This window comes from Sciurus carolinensis, chromosome 12 (assembly GCF_902686445.1).
Source record: "Sciurus carolinensis chromosome 12, mSciCar1.2, whole genome shotgun sequence".
NCBI classification, from domain to species: domain Eukaryota; kingdom Metazoa; phylum Chordata; class Mammalia; order Rodentia; family Sciuridae; genus Sciurus; species Sciurus carolinensis.
The window spans coordinates 114,832,765-114,857,817 of record NC_062224.1 but is presented as its reverse complement, the minus strand read 5'-3'; the positions used below and the strand labels follow the sequence as shown (position 1 = coordinate 114,857,817).

Sequence of the window (25,053 nt, the reverse complement as noted above, 5' to 3'; positions counted from 1 at the left end):
ACATTTATTTGGATGGACAATGATAACTAGAATAATTGAAGTTGACTCATAATCAATCAACAAGTTGGTCACAAGAGGAAGGATTAAATCCATCTCTGGGGTTTAGGGAAACCATTTTGAAGATGTATCAGTGCAGGCAGATTATTCCAGGCAGGTAGAAGGCACAGAGTCTGGTGAATCTGAGTTTTAAAAAGGTTGCCAGGTTGCAGGAAGTACAGGGTGCGGGTCGGTAGCCTCAAAAGGGATTGTAATTGGGGTCAGAAAGACATATTTGGGAGATACCTAAAAAGCAAACGATTTCATTTTAAGGCAACTTAAATCTAAAATAATTAGTTGTGCTTTGCCCAAAGATGCACACAATTGCATTGCAAAAATGTATTTAACACGAGGTGTCTGGTGTTTTCACTACACCTGGGGCCCAGGTAGCACCCGGATCAAGAAAGTCTTGAAATATCTCAATGATGAATATTTTTTTAAAAAGTTTTTATCACTGCATTATAGTTACACACAACGTGGGGTCCATCTTGACATAATCATACACGCATGGAATGCAATTTGCTCCATTTCAGTCGCCAGTGCTTCCTCCTTCCTCCCCAAAGGGTGACTTTTTGTCACCAGTAGCCACACGGTCACTGGACGCTGGCCCTCCTAAGCTCTACGGGGTTGGTTCTGGTCTGCAGGTTGCGCACTCTTCCCCACCACCGTTCACTCAAGCAGGAGGCATCACACAGCTTGGAAAGGTCTAACACGTGCTCGCCTCGTCCTCCCAGCGCCCAGGTCGCACTCCGAGGAGCCCACTGGATGACGTCACCCAACGCGCTCGGGAGGGCGGTGCGCCCTGGCGTGGCCCCGCCCCCTGCGCCGAAGCCCCGCCCGGGCGTTCGCGCCTTTGCCTTCTTCCGGTGTGCCGTAGCGCAGGTCGTGGGTCACGTGGTGTTTGCCACTGGCCCGGAAGCAGAAGGCGAAGGGGCGGAGCGGAAGGCGGGAAGGCGGCTGCGTCCGGGTCGCGGCGAGGGGCGGGGCGGCGGGCATGGTAACGGCTCGGGAGCCGAGCGCGGAGGGCCGCAGGCAGCGCCGCCGCGGGTGATCGCCGCCGCAGCCGCCTTCCCGCGCGTCCGGTGCGGCCTGCGGACTCGCCTCACCATGATGATCCACGGCTTCCAGAGCAGCCACCAGGACTTCTCCTTCGGGCCCTGGAAGCTGACGGCCGCCAAGACCCACATCATGAAGTCGGCGGACGTGGAGAGGTGCGGCGCGGGCGCGGCGGCCCGGGGCCGGGGCCGGGGCCTCGGGGGTCGGGCCTCCGCACGCCGCCCGGGTCGCGCTCCGGGCGCGGCCGCGGGAGCTGTCACTCGCCGGCGCCTCGGTGCGGGCGCTGCGATCTGTGGCGGGGGTCTGGAGCGGGGCCGGGAAGGGAGGCTTGGCGCGGAGCAGGCGGGTGCTCGCCGGGGGCCCGACCCGCAGCGTGGGCGGCCGTGCGGGGTGGAGGCGCGCGCGGGCTCGCGGGCTCGCGGGGATGCCGACCCAGACCTGCCGACCCAGACCTGCCGCGGCGGCTGTGGCGCGGGTGCGGAGCCCGCGGGCCGGGACACGCAGCCCGAGGCTTTCGGGTGCCCAGCGGGGTCTGGGCCACGTTCCGGGTGCCCCGCGGGAGGAGGGCTGCGACGAGGCTGTGGGACTCTTCGGGCGGGACGGAGGCCGTGGGAATGGGATGCGCCCGCGCCCTGCGGCGCGCGTCCCTGCCGGGCCGGGAAGGCTGGAGGGTTACTGACAACCGCCAGCTGCGATTCGTGTCCCGCAAGGCTGCTGCGGGGCGGGGAGGCCGGGAGCGGCTTCAGAAGGTTGAGTGCCGGGGTTGCTGGCCTGCCGAAGTGAGGGGAGGGCTTGGTGCAGGTGCAGAGGTGCGGCCTGGCTTGGGTGTCCAGCTTTGCCGTTGAGCCGGTGAGCAGCACGGGGGCAGCAGATTAGGGGCCAGGACGAGTTTAGTTTGAAATGTGAGGTGTGCACGGATCACGAAGTGGAGAAGATCAGTAGGAATTCGATATATTTCTGTTGTAGCTCGAGGAAAATGACATCTGTGGGTTCAGGTTGGAGAGTCACCAGCTTATAGTTGGTGCCTGGAGCCTTGGGAGTAAGTTAAGATCATGGAGAAGTCATCCAGAGGAAAAGGCAGACGGAAGACCCTAGGGAGCACTATCACGTTAAGATTCAGGTGGAGGAGTGACCACGGAAGAGATGAGAGTTATAAAACCATATTTTGTTTTCTTACTTAAATAAAAATAGAGATAAATGGTAACATTTTTGGAGACTCACTGAAAAAATTAGGGAAATACAGAAAAGTTCCTTTCATCACACCACAGATTGAATTACTCTGAATTTTTTCCTCTTCACATAACTTTCTGTTATATATTGCACCATATGTAATTATGCCATAAAGCAGCTAGCTTTAAATTGGAATACCCATATAATTTACTTTAAGACTCTAAGAGATGCTATGTGTTTGGAATGTTTTAAGGGAATCAAATTCCAGATCAATAATCTTCTTATCTATTATTTCAGAGTGTACTAGTCCTTTTTCCATATGAAAAGGAAGTCGTACCCTTATCAATCCTGAGTTTTTTCATGGTGCATCTCCCTAGGTGTAAAAGCCTTTAGGGTACTAAGAAATTGATCGTGTAAACTGTTGGATCAAAGAGGTTTCCTAAAACCTTAGGAGCATCCTATCTTCCTGTCCCTTAGCTGGTTTTTCCTATTTGTTAAAAGTGAAGATTGACATTAGATATGGGGTATTTGGGCCTATGTTTAAGATACTTTGAATTTAGAACATTTGAAGCAATATAGGGGGCTGGGGAGATAGCTCAGTCAGTAGAGTGCTTGCCTTGCAAGCAGAAGGCCCTGGGTTCCATCCCCAGAACCACACACACACACAAAAAAGACATTTGAAGCAATATAGGTTAGTAACAGTGATTCTTTTATGTATATATCTGGAATATTTTCCATATACATTGGGTGATACCCAGATTATCACATTTTATTTATTATTTCATATTTGGTATGAATACAGTATGAATTCAGTAAAGTAGTTAAAACATATTTCCTGGAATCACCTAATAAGAAAGAATAAATTTTACTTAAAATTTATGATGAAAACTTACCATTATTAGTTATTCTAATAATGTGCAATTCAAAAAACATTATCCCACTGGTATGTGCACACATACATACACAGATGCGATAAATATACAGTAGGTGTCCAGTTTTTTCCTTACTATTACATCATAAACAGTTTTCTGCATTCTTATGTTTTAAAAATAGTATTTCATCATGCAGATATACTTCAGTTTACATAATCATTCATTTCTTTATGGTTGGGACTTTTTTTTTCTCATTATTTTTCACTATTATAAATATGGTTGTTAAAGAGTATTAGTATGTAAGCCCTTTTTCTGTATTTGGGATTATTTATTTTGTACAGATGTCCCAAAGCTGATATTTTAAGTCACAGAGTATACATTTGGTAAAATTCTGGCAATGCTTTGCTTGATGGTTGTCCTGGGGTAGCAGTGGGCCAGACTGGAGGAGAGCAATTTGAGCAAGCGCTGGTTTCCCTTACAGTGTCAGGTGCTTTTGCTTCTTTTCATCACCACTGTTTGAAACATATAACAAGTTGAGGATTTTACTGGAAAAGATTTTTTTTTCTACAAGTGCTGGAACCTTCAATTGCTGTCTTTTCTTTGCTGTTATTAATATAGTTGTCATGTAAGAATGAAAAGTTCATAAACACTGTGCTTATGGAAATGCGGAGCTGTCTCCTATGCACCCATAGTGGAATAACTAAAATGTATAGTTTTTAAAGTTATGGGCCTTTGATGATTCAATGAGATAGATGTTTCCAATAAGGACCAGTATTTTTTCCATCTGGAACTTAAATTTTAAAACTTGATCATGCAGTGGTTTTTTTTTTTTTTTTTTGTGTGTGTGTGTGTGTGTGTGTGTATGTATGCACACCTGTTTGGTGTGTCTAACTAGAAATGGATTTAAAGTGATTGGAAAAAAGAGGGTGTTTGTGGACTTGGGATGTGTGGGGATCCTTTGTTGATTTTATGTAAGAATGTATTCTTTAATATGGTGTTTTTTTTACCTTACTGAGTTATCATAGCTAATTAGGTGTTCAAAAAATCCAGAAGTTTTAAAAAGGAGAAAAGGCAAAGAAAGCTTTCTAGTGTGCTGGAGCAGCTGTCAGCACGTGCACGGAGATCCTGCGCTTGCTCGATCCTGGAGGGCACTCGGAGCATTGAGGAGAAGAGTTCCTGTGGTCTCTTTTCCCTAATCAGTGGTTATTATTTATGCTCTTTTTATTCATTGTGCAGTTTTAAGAAGTGTGTTTGTTTGATTTTCTAGCTATAATAGATTAGAAGCCAAATGGAAAGGGGTGAGGGTGCTTCAGGGGCTGTTACCTGTCTTCCGGAGGTGCACTCACTCATTGGAACGTTTGAACTTGAGGATATTGTCCCGTATGGTTGATGTATTGATGATCTCTGATAATCAAGAAGTGGTAAAATAACATTTTATGTTTTCTGTTTAAGGACAGCAGAAAAATCAGCAATTTAAATTGGATAATTTAAAAGCAGCCATAACAGAATTCATATCTATATCTATAGTATGTAAGTGCAACATTTTTTCCCCAAAAAAACTCCTGAAATGAAAAAGTTTTTCATTGTCACCAACCTCCCTGTGCAGATGAGGAACATAAAGACAAATTCTGATGTATTTTAATTAGCAAGCAACAATTAAACAGACATGGTCAATAGTTTTATATTCCTTAAAAAAAAACATAGAAAAGCCTATAAACCATTTTGAAAAGTTTCCAAAATCAATAAATTTGATACATAAGGTAACTGGAAAATATACTTGCATGGAACTTCTGTGTTTTTTATGCTTTCGAATCGCAAGAAATGGAGACCTAGGTTGCTGAAGTGTGAGAATAATACATGAAGAAATGATTAAGTACAGGAATAACCTCTGAAAGTGGGGCAGTTTTTGTGCCCCAGCAACTGCTGAAGCTCCACTCATCTTGTTACTGTTATTTCTGTCTTTGCTTCACTCTCCCTACTTCCCTTCCAGTTACTTAACAGCTTCTCTTCCCTTTTCTCTGCCTCCTGGCTTCTGCCATCTCACTTAGCTTGGGCTTCATTTGACTGTCCCTCAGATTTCTGAAAAGAAAATCATAGTGAGTCAATTGCTCATTATTCTATTTAGAATAAACACTGGGCAGAGTTCTCAGGCTCAGAGTCAGGAGTTCTGGCCAACCCATTGGTAATTGCCTTTGGTGAATGTGTTGGACTTTCATCCCTGTATTGAAAATCTAGGTTGTAACCAAGGTGACTGGATCATAAATTATGGTGACCTGTGCATATAACTACTTTTTCTGAAGCAACTAGCTGCCACTTAAGACTGTTGGGGCTGAGGATACAGCCCAAGGTCCTGGGTTTAATTCCCAGCACCAGCAAAAGGAAACAAAATAAGATATCCCTTTTGCAGTTTTAGTGTTTACTCCTTTTTGATTCCCTTTGCAACCTCTGACTCTATGCCTAGATATTAAATCTTTTTTCAATCTTTAAAAGAAAGAGATTGTAGCCTATAAATATTCAGTGTGATTCCTCCCCCACCCTGGAAAGTGTTTGTTTAGACATCTGTACAAATGGTATGTACAAATGCCCTACTACTTTTTTTTTTTTTTGGTGGTGCTGGGGATTGAACCCAGGGCCTTGTACTTGCAAGGCAAGCACTCTACTAACTGAGCTATATCCGCAGCCACCCTACTACTTTTAATCTGATTTTCCTTCAGGATTATTGAGTAGGTGGTGAATTTTTTTCTTTAGGAATGTTAATATATACTAGTACCCAACTTTTAGATAGAATTTAGCATTTCTTGGTGAAATTTAGTGCATAAGGAATCAAAAATTGTATTTTTGAGCCCTCAAGATCGAATTCCTAAGTATTCTATTTTAAATGACTGTAATTGGGTTGTCAACTATTCAAGACTCCTAGTACATTAGAATTTCATATTGTAACTTCTTGAAAAAATTTTTTTTTCAGGAAGTAAGTAGATGTCTTTCTTAAATTAAGAGAGAAAAGTTCTTTATTCTTGATTTACAGTTTTAGAAAAGAAAAAAGCCTACTTAATTAAAACATTTTAATATTACCTTCAGTGGCTAAAATCACAGGGAGTTGCAGTCATTACTTCAATATAAAATTATCTGTACTAAAAAAAAGTAAGATATAATTGTGAAATATTCTGGGGACCTCCACATAAGAAAAAAACAGATAAAACCTGTGTAACAACAGAACCAAATAAACCATTTCCTCTAAAATTCCAGGCATTGTGGGCTCCTTCCCTTGCTAATTTATTTATTTATTTACCTTTATCACCAGTGGTAGTTTATTTCCGCTAATAAGATGCATCACAGTCCCTTTCAACCTCCTGGATCACTTTGAGATTCAGAGGTTTACATCCTTTTAGCATTGCTTTCATGTTTGTATATCTGGTTGTAATGTGCCATTGATAGTATTTTGCGCTAAGATGAAACAATTCTGTTAGTACATTTTTTAGTGTCAAACTGACTGATTTTTCAAATTTGAATGATGTACAGACTTTAATTTTTTTAATGCAAATCAATATTTGCTCATGTTTTCTTAATTCCTTATAAAAATAAAGTCAATTCAATCTGAAAAAAAAAAAAAATCCCCTTTGCCACAAGGATTAAAACTCAGCCTTCTAAGGGGCTACAGGGATTGGTGACGTGGAAAGGCCATGCCCTCTTAAGGTGGGGGGGCACTTCTCCAGCCTGTTGGTGCCATGTGGTGATGTAGATCCAATGATAGCCCAGGTTTTTTGTTGTTGTAACCAGAAATCCAGATTTAAATTTGCTTCATTTTTGTTGCAACTATTTGAAATATTAAAAAAAAAAATAAACAGAGACAAAACCCCAACAGTGTTCAACTAGCAGAAAACACCTGTGGATTACTGATTTGTGATCAGCTTTTTAGAATGTCTGATGTGACTTTTCTTTTTTTTCTAATGAGACTGCCCAGATGAGGCCTAAGCACATAGAAAATATTCTAGTATATAGGAAAGAGGCCTGAGGCTCAGATCTCACTACTCAGAAGCATCTTTGCTTTTTTTTTGTATCACTTACCACTAACTGACATCATGCTGCATGGTACATATACTTGTATTTGTTGATCTGTCTTATTTAGCCTACTACTTACTGCCATAAAGATTTGATGATGAAAGCATTTTATAAATTTCTTGCAAATATACCATGTTTATTAATCATGTTATTTAACTAATTCAGTTATGTAGGAAGAATTATGTTGGATGAAAGGAAATACAAGTGCCCCCAGTGACATACAGTCCTCTCATCTGGCTTTTGGTTTTGTGTAGGTTAGCGGATGAATTGCACATGCCATCTCTCCCTGAAATGATGTTTGGAGACAATGTCTTAAGAATCCAGCATGGCTCTGGCTTTGGGATCGAGTTCAATGCTACAGATGCACTAAGGTGTGTTAACAACTACCAAGGAATGCTTAAAGTGGCCTGTGCTGAAGAGTGGCAGGAAAGCAGGTGAGAATCCAGGCATTTATGGGTTAAAGACAAAGATATTCTTTTTATATATGTTTGTGTTTTATTAGACTGAAGGGCTAGTGTTATTAAAGTTGATAGTTGGGTTATTCTAGAATTCATTTTTCTCAGCTATAAAATGAAGTTTAATTACCCATTGTTTGAATATTTGTTGAGTTAAATTGAAATATAATTGAACTAATCTATATAGGATTTACTTTTTCAGACTGGGTGTTCTTTAGTCAAAAGGCAGTGCATTGTACTTTAATGTTCCTGTTTTTAAAGACAGATTTTATTTGTAATTTGCATTAAATATTTGTTTGATAATCAAAGTAGCAGTTATTCACTTTGTGCCAATTCTGTACTGGGTACCTTGGAGGATACAAAGAAATAAGCCTTTAAATAGGGACTCAGGCAGTGCACAGACCACTTGGAAAGATGACATCAGCGCAAATGTAGCAATAAATGTGCAGGAAGACTGTAAGAAAGATCTAGTGAAATACTATAAGAAAGATCTACTAGTGAATTATGACAAGTCAGGGAATTTAGTAGGATTTTTTGTACTTGTAGAGTAATTTGGTGTGATGTATGAATACATGATCTATATTCTGCATCACTAAATCTGATCCTTTTCATTTTGGTACACGAGGACGGAGGGTGAGCACTCCAAAGAGGTTGTTAAGCCCTACGATTGGACCTATACGACAGATTATAAAGGAACGTTATTGGGAGAATCTCTTAAATTAAAGGTAAATCTTACTTTTACAAGTCATTAGTTATCTTGGACAGCCTCAGCATTAGAACTTTATACTAATGGTTTTGGGGGTTTTTTGTTTTGTTTTTCGTTTTGTTACTACGTTCATTCTTGTTGGCAGGCTTTTGAACCTATATGAGGGGATTTTGCTTATTGATTTTTTTTTTTTTTTTTTTTTTTTTTTAGTAGAAAATAAAAGAAGGCCATAATAGAACATCATTTATCCTTTTTTTTTTTTTTTTTTTTTTTTGTCAGAGATGAGGTCTCTATATGTTACCCAGGCTGACCTTGGACTCCTGGGCCCTAGCGATTCTCTTGCCAGCACGCTGGCCTGGAGTAGTGTGGCAGCGCCTGAGTAGTGGAGTAGTGTTTATTCTTGAAAGTGTGGTTGGCAGAATGGCAACTGCCTTAGTGTTAACATTGTCATGACCAAGATGATTTAGACAGGACTTACTAGCTAGTAGCTTAGAATTTTGCACATGAACAAATAGAACACTGGTCAGACAACTTCATTTTGTGTCCTCCCTGCCCTCTGTATGAAGCTGGGATAGTTTTGGGCATTCTTCTTAATCTATCCAAATCTTGGTTTTATCAGCAAACTGGATAAAGACATACCTAACCACACAGTAGAGTTTTGATATAAAATAATTCACGGCAAAGTTCCCAGTACCTTCTAAAGCTTTATATTGGTGTTAAGTTGCCTGTCTGTAAGCCCTACTGAAGAAGAGACTCACTTCACGGTAAATGGAAGGTGAAACTGGTAGATCTTATTGGGACTTAAGCTGTATTTTAAAATCTTACAGTATGACTGAAATGAAACAAATTGGACTTAGATCGCGTATCTCTAAATGTCAGATCATTTAAAGCACAAAAATATTTCCTTGTAAACTATTTTCATTAGAAGTTATTGGAGACTATATTCTATGTTGGTGCTTAGGCAGAAATGTTAAGAAGATAGGGTTGTATATGGACTGTCTGTGCAGAGATTTTTAGTCTCAAGAAGATAGAAGTTCATAGTAAGAACTTAATTCTTGTCATGAGTTTCTAGAAACCTCTGCAACATTTCAAGCTTTAACTATTTCTTGGGACTTCCAGGACCAAAATATAACTTTTGAGATGACATGCTTTATTCATTCATTCAGCAGGTGTTTCTTAAACTCTGTGTGTCAGGTACTAATCCTAGAAGTTGTGGGTACAGCACAACAGAGAGATTGCTCCTTTTTATCTAATGAGAGAGCAAGCTTAATCCAGTCCCAGACAGAACTGCATAGATTAGTATTCTCCTCCTCTCTTCTGATTAAAGTTTGCAGAAAGTTTAGGTCACTTGATATTTTGTTGCCAGGAGTGAGGAAATGGGAACTTACTTTAACCTCATGAATGCTGAAGACTAACTTTGTGGACTGACTTAGGAAAAACCTCCTGGAGGCTATGAAGAGGCATTAGTTGTGAACGTTAGCATCAGGAGCAAGTCACAAGCAAGAACCATGGCAGTTAGAAACCAAGACTGAAAGTAATAGGAGGTGAAAACTGTTCAGTACTCTCTTATTGACACTTCAGCTTATAATGTGATTTATTCTAAGGTGTTGCTGATGAATATCAATGTAATCACCTTACAGTGGTGGTATTGAACTCAAGCTTTGGCAGAATGCAGACTCAAGTTCAAGTCAGCACCATTTACCATCTTGGAAAAACAATTTGTGTGTGTGTGTGTGTGTGTGTGTGTGTGTGTGTGTGTGCGCGCGCACACAGATTGAACTCAGGACCTCACATGTGCTAAGTAAGCCCTGTACCAACTGAGCCATACCCCAGCCCACTGGAAAAGCAACTTTATCTTGTGAAACCTTGTCTCACTTTGGTGAACTGAGGACAATAGCAACTGTGAGGTAGTAAATAAGGTCATATATGTGAAGTGTTGAGTGCAGTGTCTGTTCCACAGTAAGATGGCAGCACATGGCAGCTGTTGTCCTTGGGATAATATGTCTCAAATGTCAGGGGGACCGAAGTTAATATTATTGAAATACCAAGAGTAAGAGATGGATTGTCTAAATATTTACTCTTGCTTTATGAACTAGAATTGGTGAATGTGTTCCCTTTACAAAACAAAACAGTGCACAGAAAACAAAGTAACTGTTTTCCAGGCAAAATTATTAAGGTTTTGTTGTTTAAACTTCACAATAACCTTGTAAGGTAAGTATTGTTATCCTTATTTTGTAGGTGAAGAAATGGGTTCAAGATCTTAAAGCATGTCTCTCTTTACAATGTCCTGCAGTAACACGCATTGACAACATAACACCAGAGTTGTAGCTTTTGCAGGCACTCTAGTCATGTGGAAGATCCGTTCCTTGGGAATCTAAGGTTTTGTTCTGTTTTACCTATAATATTGGTTGGGATTTTTAATTCTTCAACTCTTCAGTCCTTTCTAAGAGGCTCTGTACAGGCAATATATATTTCATATGGACAGCAGGAGTATTAAAAAATAAGGAATCAGAATGGAGCCTTCTTTTGCTGTAAAATCCTTGCTTTTTTAATTGCTAGAGGCTGTGTGTGTTCAGTATTTTCTCACTCTTGGGTGGCTTAACTTATTATTCTATGAGTTGTAACATAGTATAAGAAAAGAGAGCCCCTCACAGAGTTCTGCTGACCTGCTGGATACAGTTCTAGTCTTACGATTTTTTTAGCCAGGTCACCTTAGGCATCTGAGGTTGTAGTGTAAGAATGTGGTAGGAACACAGGTCAGCTGTTCAGGACTGTACCTGGCATGCAGTGACCTATCATATGGGACCATCTTCTTTTCGGTTAATGCTGCTCCTAGTTATACTGCCTTTTTGTGATAAAACATGCTTAGTGTCCATGCATTTAAAAATTTTTTTAAAGTACATTGAAACACTTATCTAGTTTGTTCACTGTTATTTAATATCTTGGCCATAAAAACCTATCATCTTTCCTAAGTGTACAGTTCAGAAGTCTTAAGCATGTTAGCATTGTTTTGTGACCAAGCTCCAGAGCTCTCGTCTTGTGAAACCAAAATGCCGCGTCCATTGGACAGTTCCCCAACTCCCACCCCAGACCCTGGCAACCTCCTCCTTGCTTTCTGTTTCCGTGGGTTTGTTTGCTTTAAATAACTCATACGAGTGGATTCATACATTGTCTTTTTGTGACAGGGTTATTCATCCTTGTTATAGCATGAATTAGTGTTGCCTTCTTTTCTAAAGCTGAGTAGTATTCCACTGCATGTGTACAGCACGGTTTGTTCCTGTTGATGCACGTTGGGTTGCTGTCGTGAATAGTGCCACTGTGAACATGAACGTGCAGCTGTCTCCTTGAGATCCTGCTGTTAGTGTTTTTAGATGTATAGCCAGAAGTTGTATTGCTGGGTCATGTGGTAATTTCTTCTAAGTTTTTGAGGAGCCATCATACTATTTTCCACAGTGGGTGTCCCATTTTACCTTTCTACCCTTTTCAACATTTTTTTTTTGTTCTTTTCTTCCTTTCTTTTTTCTTTTCTTTTCTTTTTTTTTGCGGTGCTGGGGATCGAACACAGGGCCTTGTGCTTGCAAGGCAAGCACTCTACTGACTGAGCTATCTCCCCAGCCCTTCTTTTCTTTTCTTTTTTTTTTTTTTTTTTTTAAAGTAGACATTCTAATGTATTTGAGATGATCTCTGGTTTTGATTTGTATTTCCCTAATGGTCAGTGATATTGATCATCTCTTCACATGCTTGTTGATCATTTTATCTTTATTATCTTGATATAAGTAATTTTAGGGGGCATATGTGCTGATGTAAACATTGGAAAGGAATGAAGTTTGTAAGAGTAAAGGCAAAAGGTGCTGCATTTGATTCTGAAGCTCGCTGACAGTTCTTGCCCCTACAGGTGTGGGTTAGCAGTGCTGGTACTGCCATGCCTATGCATTGTTAGGTAAGTGGATGGTGATGGGGGAAGTCAGGTTCATCCCTGTTGGTGTAGGAACTCACGGCGTAGCAAGGGGGAGAAGCTGACGTGATCCTGTGGAATAGATTAGAGTTGGAGGCATCAGTGGAAACTTGTGTTTGACTTAATGTAGATACAGATGGTTACATATAGACATGTTTATAGATGTGTGTGTGTATATACATACTATATGCACAGATTAGTATAAACATGTATTTCTTAGCTATCAATTCCAGTAATTGAAATTAATTAAAAATTATTTAAGATTGTCATTGTGTCATCAGAATTTAATTGAAAGCAAGTTAAACCAAGAGGGACAGTTGCAAAACTGCAGAGGCATGAAGGGTCATCTGTAGGTGAATATGGAAGAACTGTGGATATTATTTTCTCTTGGGAATAATATGTGTTACTTACTGAAACTGTTTCTCCTTACATCTTTTAATACTCTTTAGATTTCCCCTCCCCCAAATCTGTGTAGTCTCTTGAATAATCTTTATAGTTTTCTTCTAATTCCTATACAGTTATGTCAAATTATTCATTTTCGGATTCTGCTCATAAGTCAAGGAAATGACCTAATTATGACTGTTTAGTAAAGCAAAATAATAGCTGCCATTTACTGAATACTTATAGTTTGACAGTAACTTTTGTGTTTGTGATAACCCATGTCAATAATAGAAAAGCTGAGCATTTTATGTTGAAAATGGGTGTAGTGGATGGTGTATGCCTGTGATTCATTAATTTTGGAGGCTGAAACTGGAGAATTGCCAAGTTGCAGACCAGCCTAGGCAATCCTGACCTTGCCTCAAAATAAAGGACTGGGGATGTAGCTCAGTAGTCGAGTACCCTGGGTTCAATCCCCAGTATCACCATGAAGAAAGAAAGGAATGACAAATGGCAAATGATTTGGGTGCTACTGTTATGAGACACTGGGCACTGGGTTTAGTGAACTCCTGATAACAGTATGCCCTGGGATTATGTTTTTGTTGGGGGTAGAGGGGGAGAGAGAGAGAGAGCTTGAGTGTGTGTGTGTGTGTGTGTGTGTGTGAGAACTACAAAATAATACATTGAAAAGATTGCCAGTTTTGTCCAAAGTCCTGTGTGGTACCGGGAGTTACCCTTAGGATTTTTCTAAAGTTCTTGCTTATCTCATTATTCACATTCACATTATTCTCTTTCTTTTATTTGTAAGTTTTGAGGCATTAGGCTGGGAATCAAAGATATAACATTCTAATGGGAAAATCTTTTTAAATTCCAAATGAATACTTATAAGTGTGCTTTCATAGCACAAAACATGTGATAGTTGTAGTTCACATTTACCAGTTTTCAGTTGGTTAATTTTCTCTTAGTCATAATACAACACTTGGTTTTCATTGAACTTGTATGAAGGATGGGGACTTTTGACTTTATACTTCTCTGAAGCTGTAATACTGGATATCTGAGGTGTCTTCAGTTTTTCCAAGTCAAGGCACATTCTGTTCTTTGATGTGCACTGATAACACCCACATCTAGAACTGTACACTCTGGCCATGCAGGAAAGGCTGAGAGGAAAAACTACTTTCTGTGACTCTATAGTTCCTTAAATTTTTTTTTAATGTGTTTAATTTTTTTAACATTTTGTTTTTTTTTAACATTTTGTTCTTGTTTTTTTTTTTTGTTTTTTTAAAAGAATTTCAGCTTTTTTTTTTTTTAACTTTATTTTTTATTTAGTTTTGTATGTGGTTCTGAGGATCAAACCCAGTGCCTCCTGCATGCTAGGCAAGCATCCACCACTGAGCCACAATCCCAGCCCTTAATGTGTTTAATTTTTTTCTTCCAGGTTGTACCTACAACAGATCATATAGATACAGAGAAATTGAAAGCCAGAGAACAGATTAAATTTTTTGAAGAAGTTCTCCTGTTTGAGGATGAACTTCATGATCATGGTGTTTCAAGCCTGAGTGTGAAAATTGTAAGTATTATGATTTTTGTTATAAATTGACATTTTTGTTCCATTCTTGCCATTAGGCAGAAATATAAGACTTCCTTGGCATCACACTGAGTCTTCTCATACTGTGTACAATTTTCACTTGGGTCAAGAATACACTGTAGTGACTATCCATTATATAGTTTATTTGAAAATTTCAGTATATTATTAAGACTTTACCTCAGCAAAGCATTTAAAAATATATATATATATATGTATATATACAATTGCTTGGCTACTTTGTATTTCATTTGCCTATTATTTAACCTGAAAACAGCTTAATTTTCACATTTTACAGATCGCAAAAAAAAATAAATAAATAAAAAGACCCATGTGTTAGGATGCCAGTGCATCATTAAACTGCCATCTCATTTTTTAGCATAGAAGTAGAAAAGTGATTTGTAAATTCTAAAAATGGAGCATGTATGACTTCCATTAATAATATTATTGGTGGAACTTACTTTAAAGATAATAAATAGGCCACTAGCAGTTATTCATATTTATTTACTATTGGGTTATGATGGGGTTTCTAATATGTTAAAAAAAAAAAAAATCTCAACTGAAACTTTTTATGAAATGTCTTCGCCTTTAAGTCCTAGCTACAATATCACTGCTTCTTTATTCACAGTTCTCTCAGGCAGAGTTCAATATGCCTTTTTCATATTCCTGTAATAAGTACTTTTATTTCAGACCTCACAGTTATAGCATTTATCATGGGGTCTCTCAGAAACAGAGACCTCAGCGTCAGGCATTGTTCTTGAGCACAATGATATGGGTACTGGGACTTAAGCAGTAATAAAAAATGAAAGCAGTAATACAAAAGGAACAAAATATTTGTTTTAAAGTCAGATTTTTTTCTGTGGGATCATAGGATTTTGCAATTGAAATGAATTTTTAGAGGCTCATTAAGTTCAACCTGTATGTTTCATAAACCAGGCCCCCAAAAGATTTGTTTATCTGACTGTGAGACTAATTAGCTACAAATTTTCTTTGTACCATCTAATATATATCATTATTCTAGTACTAGGCAGCACCTTAGACCCTTGCTCACTTAAAACTCCAATTTCCTTTTTTGTATGTTTTTATTAGTATACATTATTTATACAGAAAGGTAGTTTCATTGTTCCATGTTCACATATACCGATAATGTGATTTGTTTGCTCTTTTTCGTTTAGATTTATTCACCACCAACTCATCCAGTCATGTCCCCTTCCACTTGTCTACCCACCCACTGAATCAGTAGTGTTGAATATGCGTTTGCATATCTGCACAGGCATTTGTGTCCAAGTGGGAGGGCCTATCTATGAGTGTGGGGGGAGCCACGTGTTCTGAGGATGAAGGTATGGGCCTTAATTAAGTATTATGTGTGTACCAGAGTGAATAGTAAGTCTCAAATGGAGGAGTAACATCATCTTAAAGTGTTCTTTTTTCCTTCTGAGTATAACTTTTGTTAAGTTAGGTGACAGGAGTACAATTTTGAGAATGCCTGGAAGGATTTTGTTATAATAGTGCTCTTTCCGGGTTGGTTTCTTTCTAGCAATGTAACACATCTGTTCTAAACAAAATAAATGCCATAGTTTCTGGGTTAGGGGCAGTGAGGTGTGGACAGTGAAATTCCCTTCTGCAGAAGCAGACTAGCCTGGTACATACGATGTAGGCAGGACATCAGGAAGTGTCCTTCTTGGGAAGCTGAGAAAGTAGACCTTTTTAAGGAGGAGGGCATTAAGGTCAGCGTCATGTGATAAAGAGGGCTTGTAAGCTTAGATTAGGATGGTGTCTATTAGACTAAAAGGTTTGTATATTGGTTTTAGTAATTAGGATATTGTTCACTTTGGCAAGAACAATTTAAATTATATGACTAGGCAGTAAGTGAAAAATGTAGGAATGGAGATATAAATGTAGAGCAAATATTAAAAATTCCAGAATTATAGTAGAAGAAACAAAGGCATAGGAAACAGAGAATATGAGTCTTATAGGCTGTGTGTGTGAGTGAGTGATTTTTTTTTTTTTTTTTTTTTAAACCATGGGGATGATTTTAGCCCAGGTGGGTGCCTGCAGGAAGATGCTGTGTTGACTCAGAGCCTTCTCTCCACATAGTGTCCACCCTCTCTTTCATTTGGCAAATTTAGTGAGCACCTGCTATGTGTTGAGTATATCCTAAGTGGTGGAATGCTGTGATGAAGGAAGCAAGTATCCCCGCTGTGGTGAAGCCTCCAGTCAGGTGGCAGGAGATGGGCATTGAGGAGTAAACACAAGGGCTGGGGAGATAGCTCAGTTGGTAGAGTAAACACAAAAGTGAGTGCAGGCTCGCCCTGTTGATTTCTAGTGCTGTTCATGGAAGAGGATAGCGAGGGGATCCTAGACATGCCATGGTAAGAGGGGCCTCCCTCTGGGAAGAGACATTGGTTTTTTTATACAAGGACTGAAGGGCAGGTAAACATTAGCCAGAATAAGGAACAGGGTGTGAAAAGGTCCAAAGGCAGGAGGGAGCTTGACTTGTGACTGGCAGCTCTCTAGGTAACAGTTAGGCTGCTATCGTGACAGGTCGTCCTGTTGTTTCTTCATAAGGTGGACTTGTGCTTATATGGAATTGTAGATAGTTCTCTTGAGTGTTTCATACCTCAAAACTTTCTGTACATGCTTCTTCCTTTGTGGAATTCTCCTAGTCCGTTCTTTCCACGGGCAGCTCAGGTGCTGCCTTCTCTGACTTTCTTGAGTAGACTTAGATTTTTCTTTCTCTGCTTCTTGCATCTTGTGCTTACTTATCGTAGTAGCTGCCCCATCATTTTATCTATTTTACCATTTCCCTGGTTGGTAAACTTTTTGAGCCTTGATATTTTTATCTTTTCATTTATATAAATCCAAGACCTACTATAGTAAGAAACTTGGCACTCAGTAGATAGTAAATATTTTTTTTTTTTTTTTTTTTTTTTTTTTGGGTGCTGGGGATCGAACCCAGGGCCTTGTGCTTACAAGGCAAGCACTCTACCGACTGAGCTATTTCCCCAGCCCCGATAGTAAATATTTATTTAGCAATAAATATTTAAATAATGAAATGCCTTCCACCCCTTCTACCCTCTCCCTCCCTGCCACCAGGACCATCTTCTTGCTTTCAGCTCATCATGGCCCTCTCTTTAGGAGTTAGATTTGGAAAGCATGGGAGTTTGTAGATGTGCCACAAATGAAAACCGTTAAGAACATGTTCTATCATTCTGATAACCCAGTCTTTGGCAATATGAAATTGTGCCTAATTGATTTCACTGAGATAGAACGTACTGTTCAAGGTCTCTTTATTGTGTGTAAAGTGAATACAAGTGAGTAGCAGCAAGAATCCAGGTCGTTCTTTCATTTTGATTTTACTGATGTTTGATATTTACTGTAAGTGTTACTATTTTTTAAAATGAACATTGTAATTTTCATATTACTTGGAATTAAATCTTTTGTATCTCAATTTATTTTGACCTAGAAAAACATTTTTCTACTGTAGGAAACTGAAACCGTGACATTAAGTAGTTCACACAAGGTTTTGAGGCCATTTGCCACCAGGACAAAGAGCCGCTGTGGTTTAGAGATTTTTATGTACAGACAATTCCTGACTTACAGTGGTTCTACTGGTGATTTTTTTTTTTTTAACTGGGGGTGGGGCTTCATGGTGGTATAAGAGTGAGATGCATTCAGTAAAAACTGTACTTTGAATTCTGAATTTTGATCTTTTCCCAGGCTAGCAGTATATGGTAGGGCACTCCTGATGCTGGGCACAGAGCCTCAGCCCCCACTCAGCTGTGTGGTCACCAGGGCAAACCTGACCCTGCTGCGTGCCACATACTGCTAAGCTTCTGTGTTGGCAGGCTGGGTGTGCTCAATGCAGTTTTGATTAGGTGTTTTCAGCTGAAATGGTTTATTGGCACATACCCCCATTGTAAGTTAAGGAACATTCTTATTGCTAATTTAGCTTTCTTCCAAAGCCTTTAATTTTTTTTCTTTTAGCAAAGTAATGAAATATTTTCATTAAAATATGAATGTACTTTTTCCTCCCTCAGAGAGTAATGCCTTCTAGCTTTTTTCTACTGTTGCGGTTTTTCTTGAGGATTGATGGGGTGCTTATCAGAATGAACGACACGAGACTTTACCATGAGGTACCTGTTCTCGCTTAATGATTGTGCTGGTTGATATTGGGCCTGTTAATGTTGTGTTCTCACTCTGGGAATTGGAAATTAAATAATGTTTTCTGTTAGATGGCATCTTTCTGACCTTTAGGTTTGTCTCAGATTCACTCTTGACTGCCCATTGTTATAAAAAAAAAATCACATCTTTTCTAGAAATTTTAGTTACTGAAAATGTTTTCTAAAAGACCCTGGGTTGGGGGTGATGTTGAAGAACTTTTTGCATGTACTTAATCCACATTTAAGAAAACTGCCCTTTGGTTCTTTCTTTCGTTTTTAGTGTATATTGTTCATATAATGTCCTGATGTTAGAAATGCCAGGCAGATGGCCTTCTGAAATCCCTGATACTTAATTACATCGATAGCTGGTCTAAAGTTGAAAACTTTTATGTTCCATCTAAAGTAACTGTTACCATGCAGTTAAAAAAAAAGTGTTGGGAGGGCTTAAACTGTCATGAAAATTCTTCCAGTAGCTTCATCACAGTCTTTTCTTTCTGAATGAACTTTTAACTTTGGATTTGTGATTTTGTAGAGTGAGAAATTAGAGAATAGACCCCTGGTATCAATAGACCCCTGGCGGTCATAGTACTGTACGCCAACCTCTCGTAACAGCCGGGGAATCAATGCCGTCAGACCTCTGTTTCATAGGCGAGGTAACCAAGGCAAAGAAAATGAGGCAGTGTGCCCCAGTTCCACAGTCAGGAGGCAACAGAACTGGAATTTGAACCCCGTGGTGTTTTCCTAAATCATTTACTTAGGATTTTTTTTTTTTTTTTAAACAGAGACATACTGTATTTTTATTCCCCAGAGAGAGTGAAAAAAATCTTAATAATATTGTTTTAACTTAATTAAAATCTCTTGTATATCTTATATATACATACACATATCTACATTCTTTCTTTCTTTTTTGTTGTGATGCTGGGGATTGAACCCAGGGCCTTGTGCATGCAAGGCAAGCCCTTTACCAACTGAGCTATATCCCCAGTCCTACCTATATTCTTTCAAAGGAAACCTCTGCTTGTATTTCTTTCACCTGGTAATATTAAATTTGTTTCCATACATGTATCTAGTATTGCTGTGATTATAGGGATTGGAAATATGTAAATCAATGCAAATACATTTATTGCACTTTTAAACATAGGCAGACAAGACCTACATGTTACGAGAATACACATCAAGAGAGAGCAAAATCGCTAATCTAATGGTAAGTATTTAAATTTCAGTTTTTAGAAATTGAATTTTGATGTTTTAAGTATGGTATCTCCCTAACTATGTCAATTCATTAAATTTACATCCATAAATTATCCATTCATTCATAGAGCTCTATAGGATAAATCCTACTTCCTGGAGCATAGCATTTTTTCCCCACACTTTTTATTGGTGCATAATAGTTGTACGTCATGATAAGATTTATTGTTACATATTTGTACACACACACAAGATAAAAATATAATTTGGTCAGTATCACTCCCTAGCACTTCCCCACTTCTGCCCCTGGAGCATATCATTTTTGAGCTTGCCTCAAATACAGGAACACTTGGAGTTGTTAGATATTAGCCATCATTCAGTCTCATTTTCACATTTTATCCAAGGATGTGACTTCACCTGAGCCATATATCTGTGGTGGAGTGCCAGCTGGCACCAATTAGGTGTGCTTTCTACTCTGCACCTACCACTGAGAATTCCTTTCCACAGTCTCTCTTTTTTCTTCCTCAAATGTAGTAATTCTCTACTGTGACATACTTTGGCATAATTTTCCTTTAGTTTTTGCTCTTTGGGGACTTGGGAAGAGCTTCCTCAACACTTAGAATTTTAGAATGAATTGCTTAAAAAGTAATACCTTTCTACGAACACAGTATTCTGTTTTGCCATGAATTCTTATTTCTGTCTGGGTATTTTGAAAGCTGGGTTAGAAAAGTTGCTCAGATTGTGTTCTAGACAACATAATGGCTCTAACTGAAGATTAAGGCTTTCAAGTTACCAAAGTAACAGGAATAGGGGGCTGAATTAAGATGTATTAAATTCTTATGACATTTTTGGGAGCTTTGTAAACTATGTAACCCTGTGGTCTTTGCATTCAGTAAGAATTGAATGATTATTTTTAGGTGTATGTAATAATGCTCCTTTAATGCATATGTTGCACCCAATTTTGAAATTGACATAGTTTGAGGATACTTAAACCAAGACGTTTTCAAAAAAATGGCATTGCAATAACTGAGAATATATTAATGTGATGTATGTATCTCCTAGCATGTCCCTCCTTCCCTGTTCACGGAACCTAATGAAATATCACAGTATTTACCAATAAAGGAGGCAGTCTGTGAGAAGCTGATATTTCCAGAAAGAATCGATCTTAACCCTGCAGACTCACAAGAATGTACACCTGTGGAATAGAATGTGCTACAGCATGTACTCACCATGGAATCCGACTAAACATTTTGGCTATTTGTAAGGGGGTATTTTTATTATGAGAGTTAATTGCCTTGTTTATGTGCAGATCTTCTGTAGCCTTAAAAGAAAAAATAAAGGATTGTTGCAGGCAGGTCCACTCAACTGCTGTTTGTACTGTCTCTCCAAATTCACACTTCAGATTTACATGTTCTGGAGTTAAGTTTGGATTTATGACTTATCACAAAGTGGGACTTCAGAGTGATATGTGTATGTCTCACGAGCAGTAGGCACGATCTGCAGCCATATTGAAACACTGTCTTCTGCCATGAAGAGGTTACTTTGGGTCATTGAATCCCAGATTGTGCATGTTCATGTACTGGTTCTTGGCTTTGGGCTTTCTAATGTTCATTTGCACTTATGGAGAGTTGTGACTTGCCATAATTTAATGATCTTCGCCTGCAAAAATTTTAAAAAGTATCTGCCCCCTAATTTTAAATTACCTTTGAGATTTAAAGAAAGTTTTAGACATGGAACTGAAAACCCCCTAGTGTTTTGAGGAACTGAAGCTGTTATGTACATGGAACTTGAACCTAGGGTGGCAGAGCTGTCTCTCCTCCATCTCTAGGTACTTTTCAGCTCAGGACCTAGCTAGTACAAAAGCATGCAAAAGTAAATTTCACATCCATTGGTTTCTTTTGATGATGACCCTTTAATCATTTTATATTATTTTCTGCCTTTCTAGATTGTCTTCATAAAGTGGGAAATTATGTAAGCACCAAGTAAGAGATTACTTGAAATGGATTTTTAAAAATGATTTTTTAAAGGGCAAGGGGAGAATCCCCCCTTTGTTCTCAAAATAACCTTTGTACATATTTCCACTTGATGGAAAGCCTGTTAAATAAGAATATTTAATTGAAAGTATTAGCAAAGCTCAACTCTTCAGGTATTGGCCTGAAGATAAATTTTAGTGAAAAAAATACACTTGGATATTAATCATAGCTCAAATTTTGTACATTATTGTGAGCCAAACAGTCGGGGTAAATTTGGTTATATGTAGTTTTGCTATATGACTGCCTTCTGCATTACCTCCAAGGTATAGGAAATCAGAATTTTGTGTTCTTTGTATACTAAATATACCTGTATTTAATGATTTCTCTTAGGATGGGAAAGTATGTACATATACATACATTGCACTCAGCTTTGTTTTATTCATCATGCAGATCTGAACACAAAAGATTCTACTCATACTATTAATAAAAACTTTCATGAATATTCATTAGTTGCAGTTTCTGGGAAGCATCATATTATACATTGTGTGAGTGTGTACACATGTGTGTTTTTTTTTAACTTGGTTGTTTTAGATGTCTTGGTCCTTGAATAGACTTAGATTACTTATTTTGAGAATCCATTGTTAAAAATTATGGAGAATAAAAAGAATTGACTTTTTTTCCTTAAAGAAGGTGGGAGGGGTGGGATGAGTGTGCTTCTGCAATTTTCATTAGTTTATTCCTGTGGGGATAACAAGAAAATGTGTATTTGGCCATTGCTAAATGTTATGTACCATTTTATATTTATTTGTTCCAAGTGTCTTTTTTGTAATAGGAGAATAAACAGTAAGGAATTACTGATGCATATTATGCTCCTTAATTTATTTCAACTTTTCGTATAGCTTAACTGAAGGAGAGTGGTTTGGGGTGTGTTTCTCCTTTGTTCCATATGTTTTGAACTTGGTCGACATAGCAGGCAAATTCTCCATGCAGATGACAAATGACAACCAAACAGGTAGTTCACAATATAAACCAGCAGTATACCTTGAGACTTTTGTCCCTCCTTTGCCTCTGTTCCCCAGTATTTTTGTAGATGTTTTGATTAGCTAGTATTTTCTGTGCATTGGATTAATGTTTTCTGTTTTTGAAAAGATGAATATCTGTCATAAGTGTCATTCCATTTTAGTTTTGAGTACTATGTGCCCATATGATGCTGGATGTAAGAGATTACAATAATGAAAAGATATAATGCTGTCAAACCTCCTTGGGATGCATGTGGCCCAAGCATCCATGAACCATGGATCAGAAAGATTGAAAAAAAAAAAAAAAATCACATCTGTATTGAAAATGTACAGACTTTTTTTTTTTTTTTTTTTTTTTTTTTGGTGCTAGAGATTTAACCCAGGAGCGCTTTTCCACTGAACCGTATACCCAGCCTTTTCCATTTTCTATTTTGAGAAAAGGTCTCACTAAGTTGTTTGGAGCCTTGCTAAGTTGCTGAGGCTGACTTTGAACTTGCAAGCCTCCTGTCTCAGCCTCCTAGGTTGCTGAGATTATGGGTGTGCACCTCCATACCCAGCACAGTTACAGACCTTTTCCTTGTCATTATTCCCTGGGCAATACAGCTTAACAACTACAGGCATTATAATTTACTTGGATATTATAAATAATTTGGACGTGATTTAAAGTATATGGGAGGGTGTTTGTAGGCCAAATGCTAATACTATGTCATCTTAAAAGAGACTTGAGTATGTGCAGATATTGGTATCCATGGGAATCCTGGACCCAATCCCCCACGAATACTGAGGGACAACTGCATTTATTTTCATGGGGTAAAGTCTAATGGTGGAGACAGAAATAATTACAAATTTTAGTTGATACAATGATAGTAAGTATTAACTGACTCGAGAATAATAGAATCAGCTGTAGTATAGGTAATTGGAATTCTGCTTCTGAAGAAGTGTAGAAAACTTCAAGAGATTGTCATTATTGACCTAAGGTGACAAAACTGGGTAATCCACAAAACCACAACTTTCCTTGAATGAATCAAACAGATCACAAGACCAAGCCGAATTCCAAAGAGTGCTACATCCTCCAAGGAGAGAGGACTCAAATTGTAGGGAGAACACAAGAGGAACAGTGGCCACTATAGAAGCAGGTAAGAACACAGTAGAAATATCCGTTATGTTCTAAAGGCTGTGTGGACCAGTGTATCAGTTGGGAAGTGCTGAAAGGCTCAGTGGAAGGGACTTCACAAACCCTTACAGGTTCTTTCCCAAGGACATCCTGGTGCTCATGGAAATACTGGAGCAGGGCAGGGGACCAGAAAGTCCTGGTCAGTAGTTCAGGCGTACAGTAGGTAAACTGAGGTGGATATGAAACCTTGCCCACTTCCCCCCGGCCTTTCTCTTACAAATGCCTGAGTGTGCTTTGGGGAGGAGCAACAAACCATACCACCCTGGACAAACTCCATTGCTTCTGGGGGAAGAGTATTGGCCAAACCTGTCTGCCTCAGTCGGGGATGGCAAGTGCTCTGCCTTCAGGAGCCATCGCTGCTAGAGAGGGAACAGGAGCTAAAGTGGTCTGACCTTGGAAGGCCCAGGGTTCCACACGTATAACAGTTCTGCCACCAGGGGATGGGCATGGAATTCTTCCTCACACAAGACCAACTGGGCTTAAGGTAGACTTTGGCTACTGTTGGGAAATGGAACAGGAATGTTGACCCCTGAAGGCCAGACTCGAAGCCGCCTAAGACTGAGGCTCACTAAACTCAACAAGAAACTTTCCTGTCCCGACTGTGAGCCTGTAACCTAAGTAACAAGGAGCACCAAGAGTGCAGTCATGTCCTCTGTGATGCAGGGATTCTTGAAAAGTTGTGGTGGGCACTAGAAATCCCCCTGCACTCCAGGTGTGCTAGAAACACAGGTGAAGCTGTCAGCCTCTTAAAGAGTTTGAAGCCTGCAGTGCAACAGTCCAGTCCCAACCCACACAAACTCCTGTCTGCATCAGGGATCCCAAACCAGTGATCTGACAGGTGGAAACATTGCCAGCCGTTAACAGTTGACTTCATTCCTTCTGTTACTCACTGATGTCTGGCATTCAGTATAAATCAACCCGATTCAGAGGTCAAGCATGTTGAAACTATCAGAACTTAATCAGTATATTAATATATCTAGTGAGAAATCAGAAACTGGGAACTTCAGCAGAAAAGTGTATTAGAGTCAGATGGAAATAACCAGAAAAATAAGCCAAGCAACCATACTACATCAGAGAGACAAAATTCCTTCACAAAACTTGATATAGCTAAAGTGAGGGAATAGGAGCAGAGGTGGAGAAACGGCACAGAGCATCAGAGAGCTGTGGGACCAATCAATAGTTTGACATTTAAAATCGGTCCCAGAGGCAGCTGGCAGGTTAGGGGCAAGAAATACCAAATGAGATAATGGCCAAGAATTTTCCAAAG

At 39.2% G+C, this 25,053-nt stretch overlaps 1 protein-coding gene across 1 annotated transcript; it reads left to right on the top strand.

Moving 5' to 3' along the window:
- Nucleotides 1–993: 993 nt before the first annotated feature.
- On the top strand, nucleotides 994–22,455 carry Tiprl (TOR signaling pathway regulator). The gene is made up of 7 exons (XM_047521483.1): nucleotides 994–1,247; nucleotides 7,448–7,627; nucleotides 8,274–8,373; nucleotides 14,123–14,254; nucleotides 18,310–18,405; nucleotides 19,574–19,636; nucleotides 20,683–22,455. Exons 1-7 carry the CDS (start codon nucleotides 1,144–1,146, stop codon nucleotides 20,824–20,826), a joined length of 819 nt encoding a protein of 272 aa, XP_047377439.1. The 5' UTR covers nucleotides 994–1,143; the 3' UTR covers nucleotides 20,827–22,455.
- The last annotated feature ends 2,598 nt before the right edge of the window (nucleotides 22,456–25,053 follow it).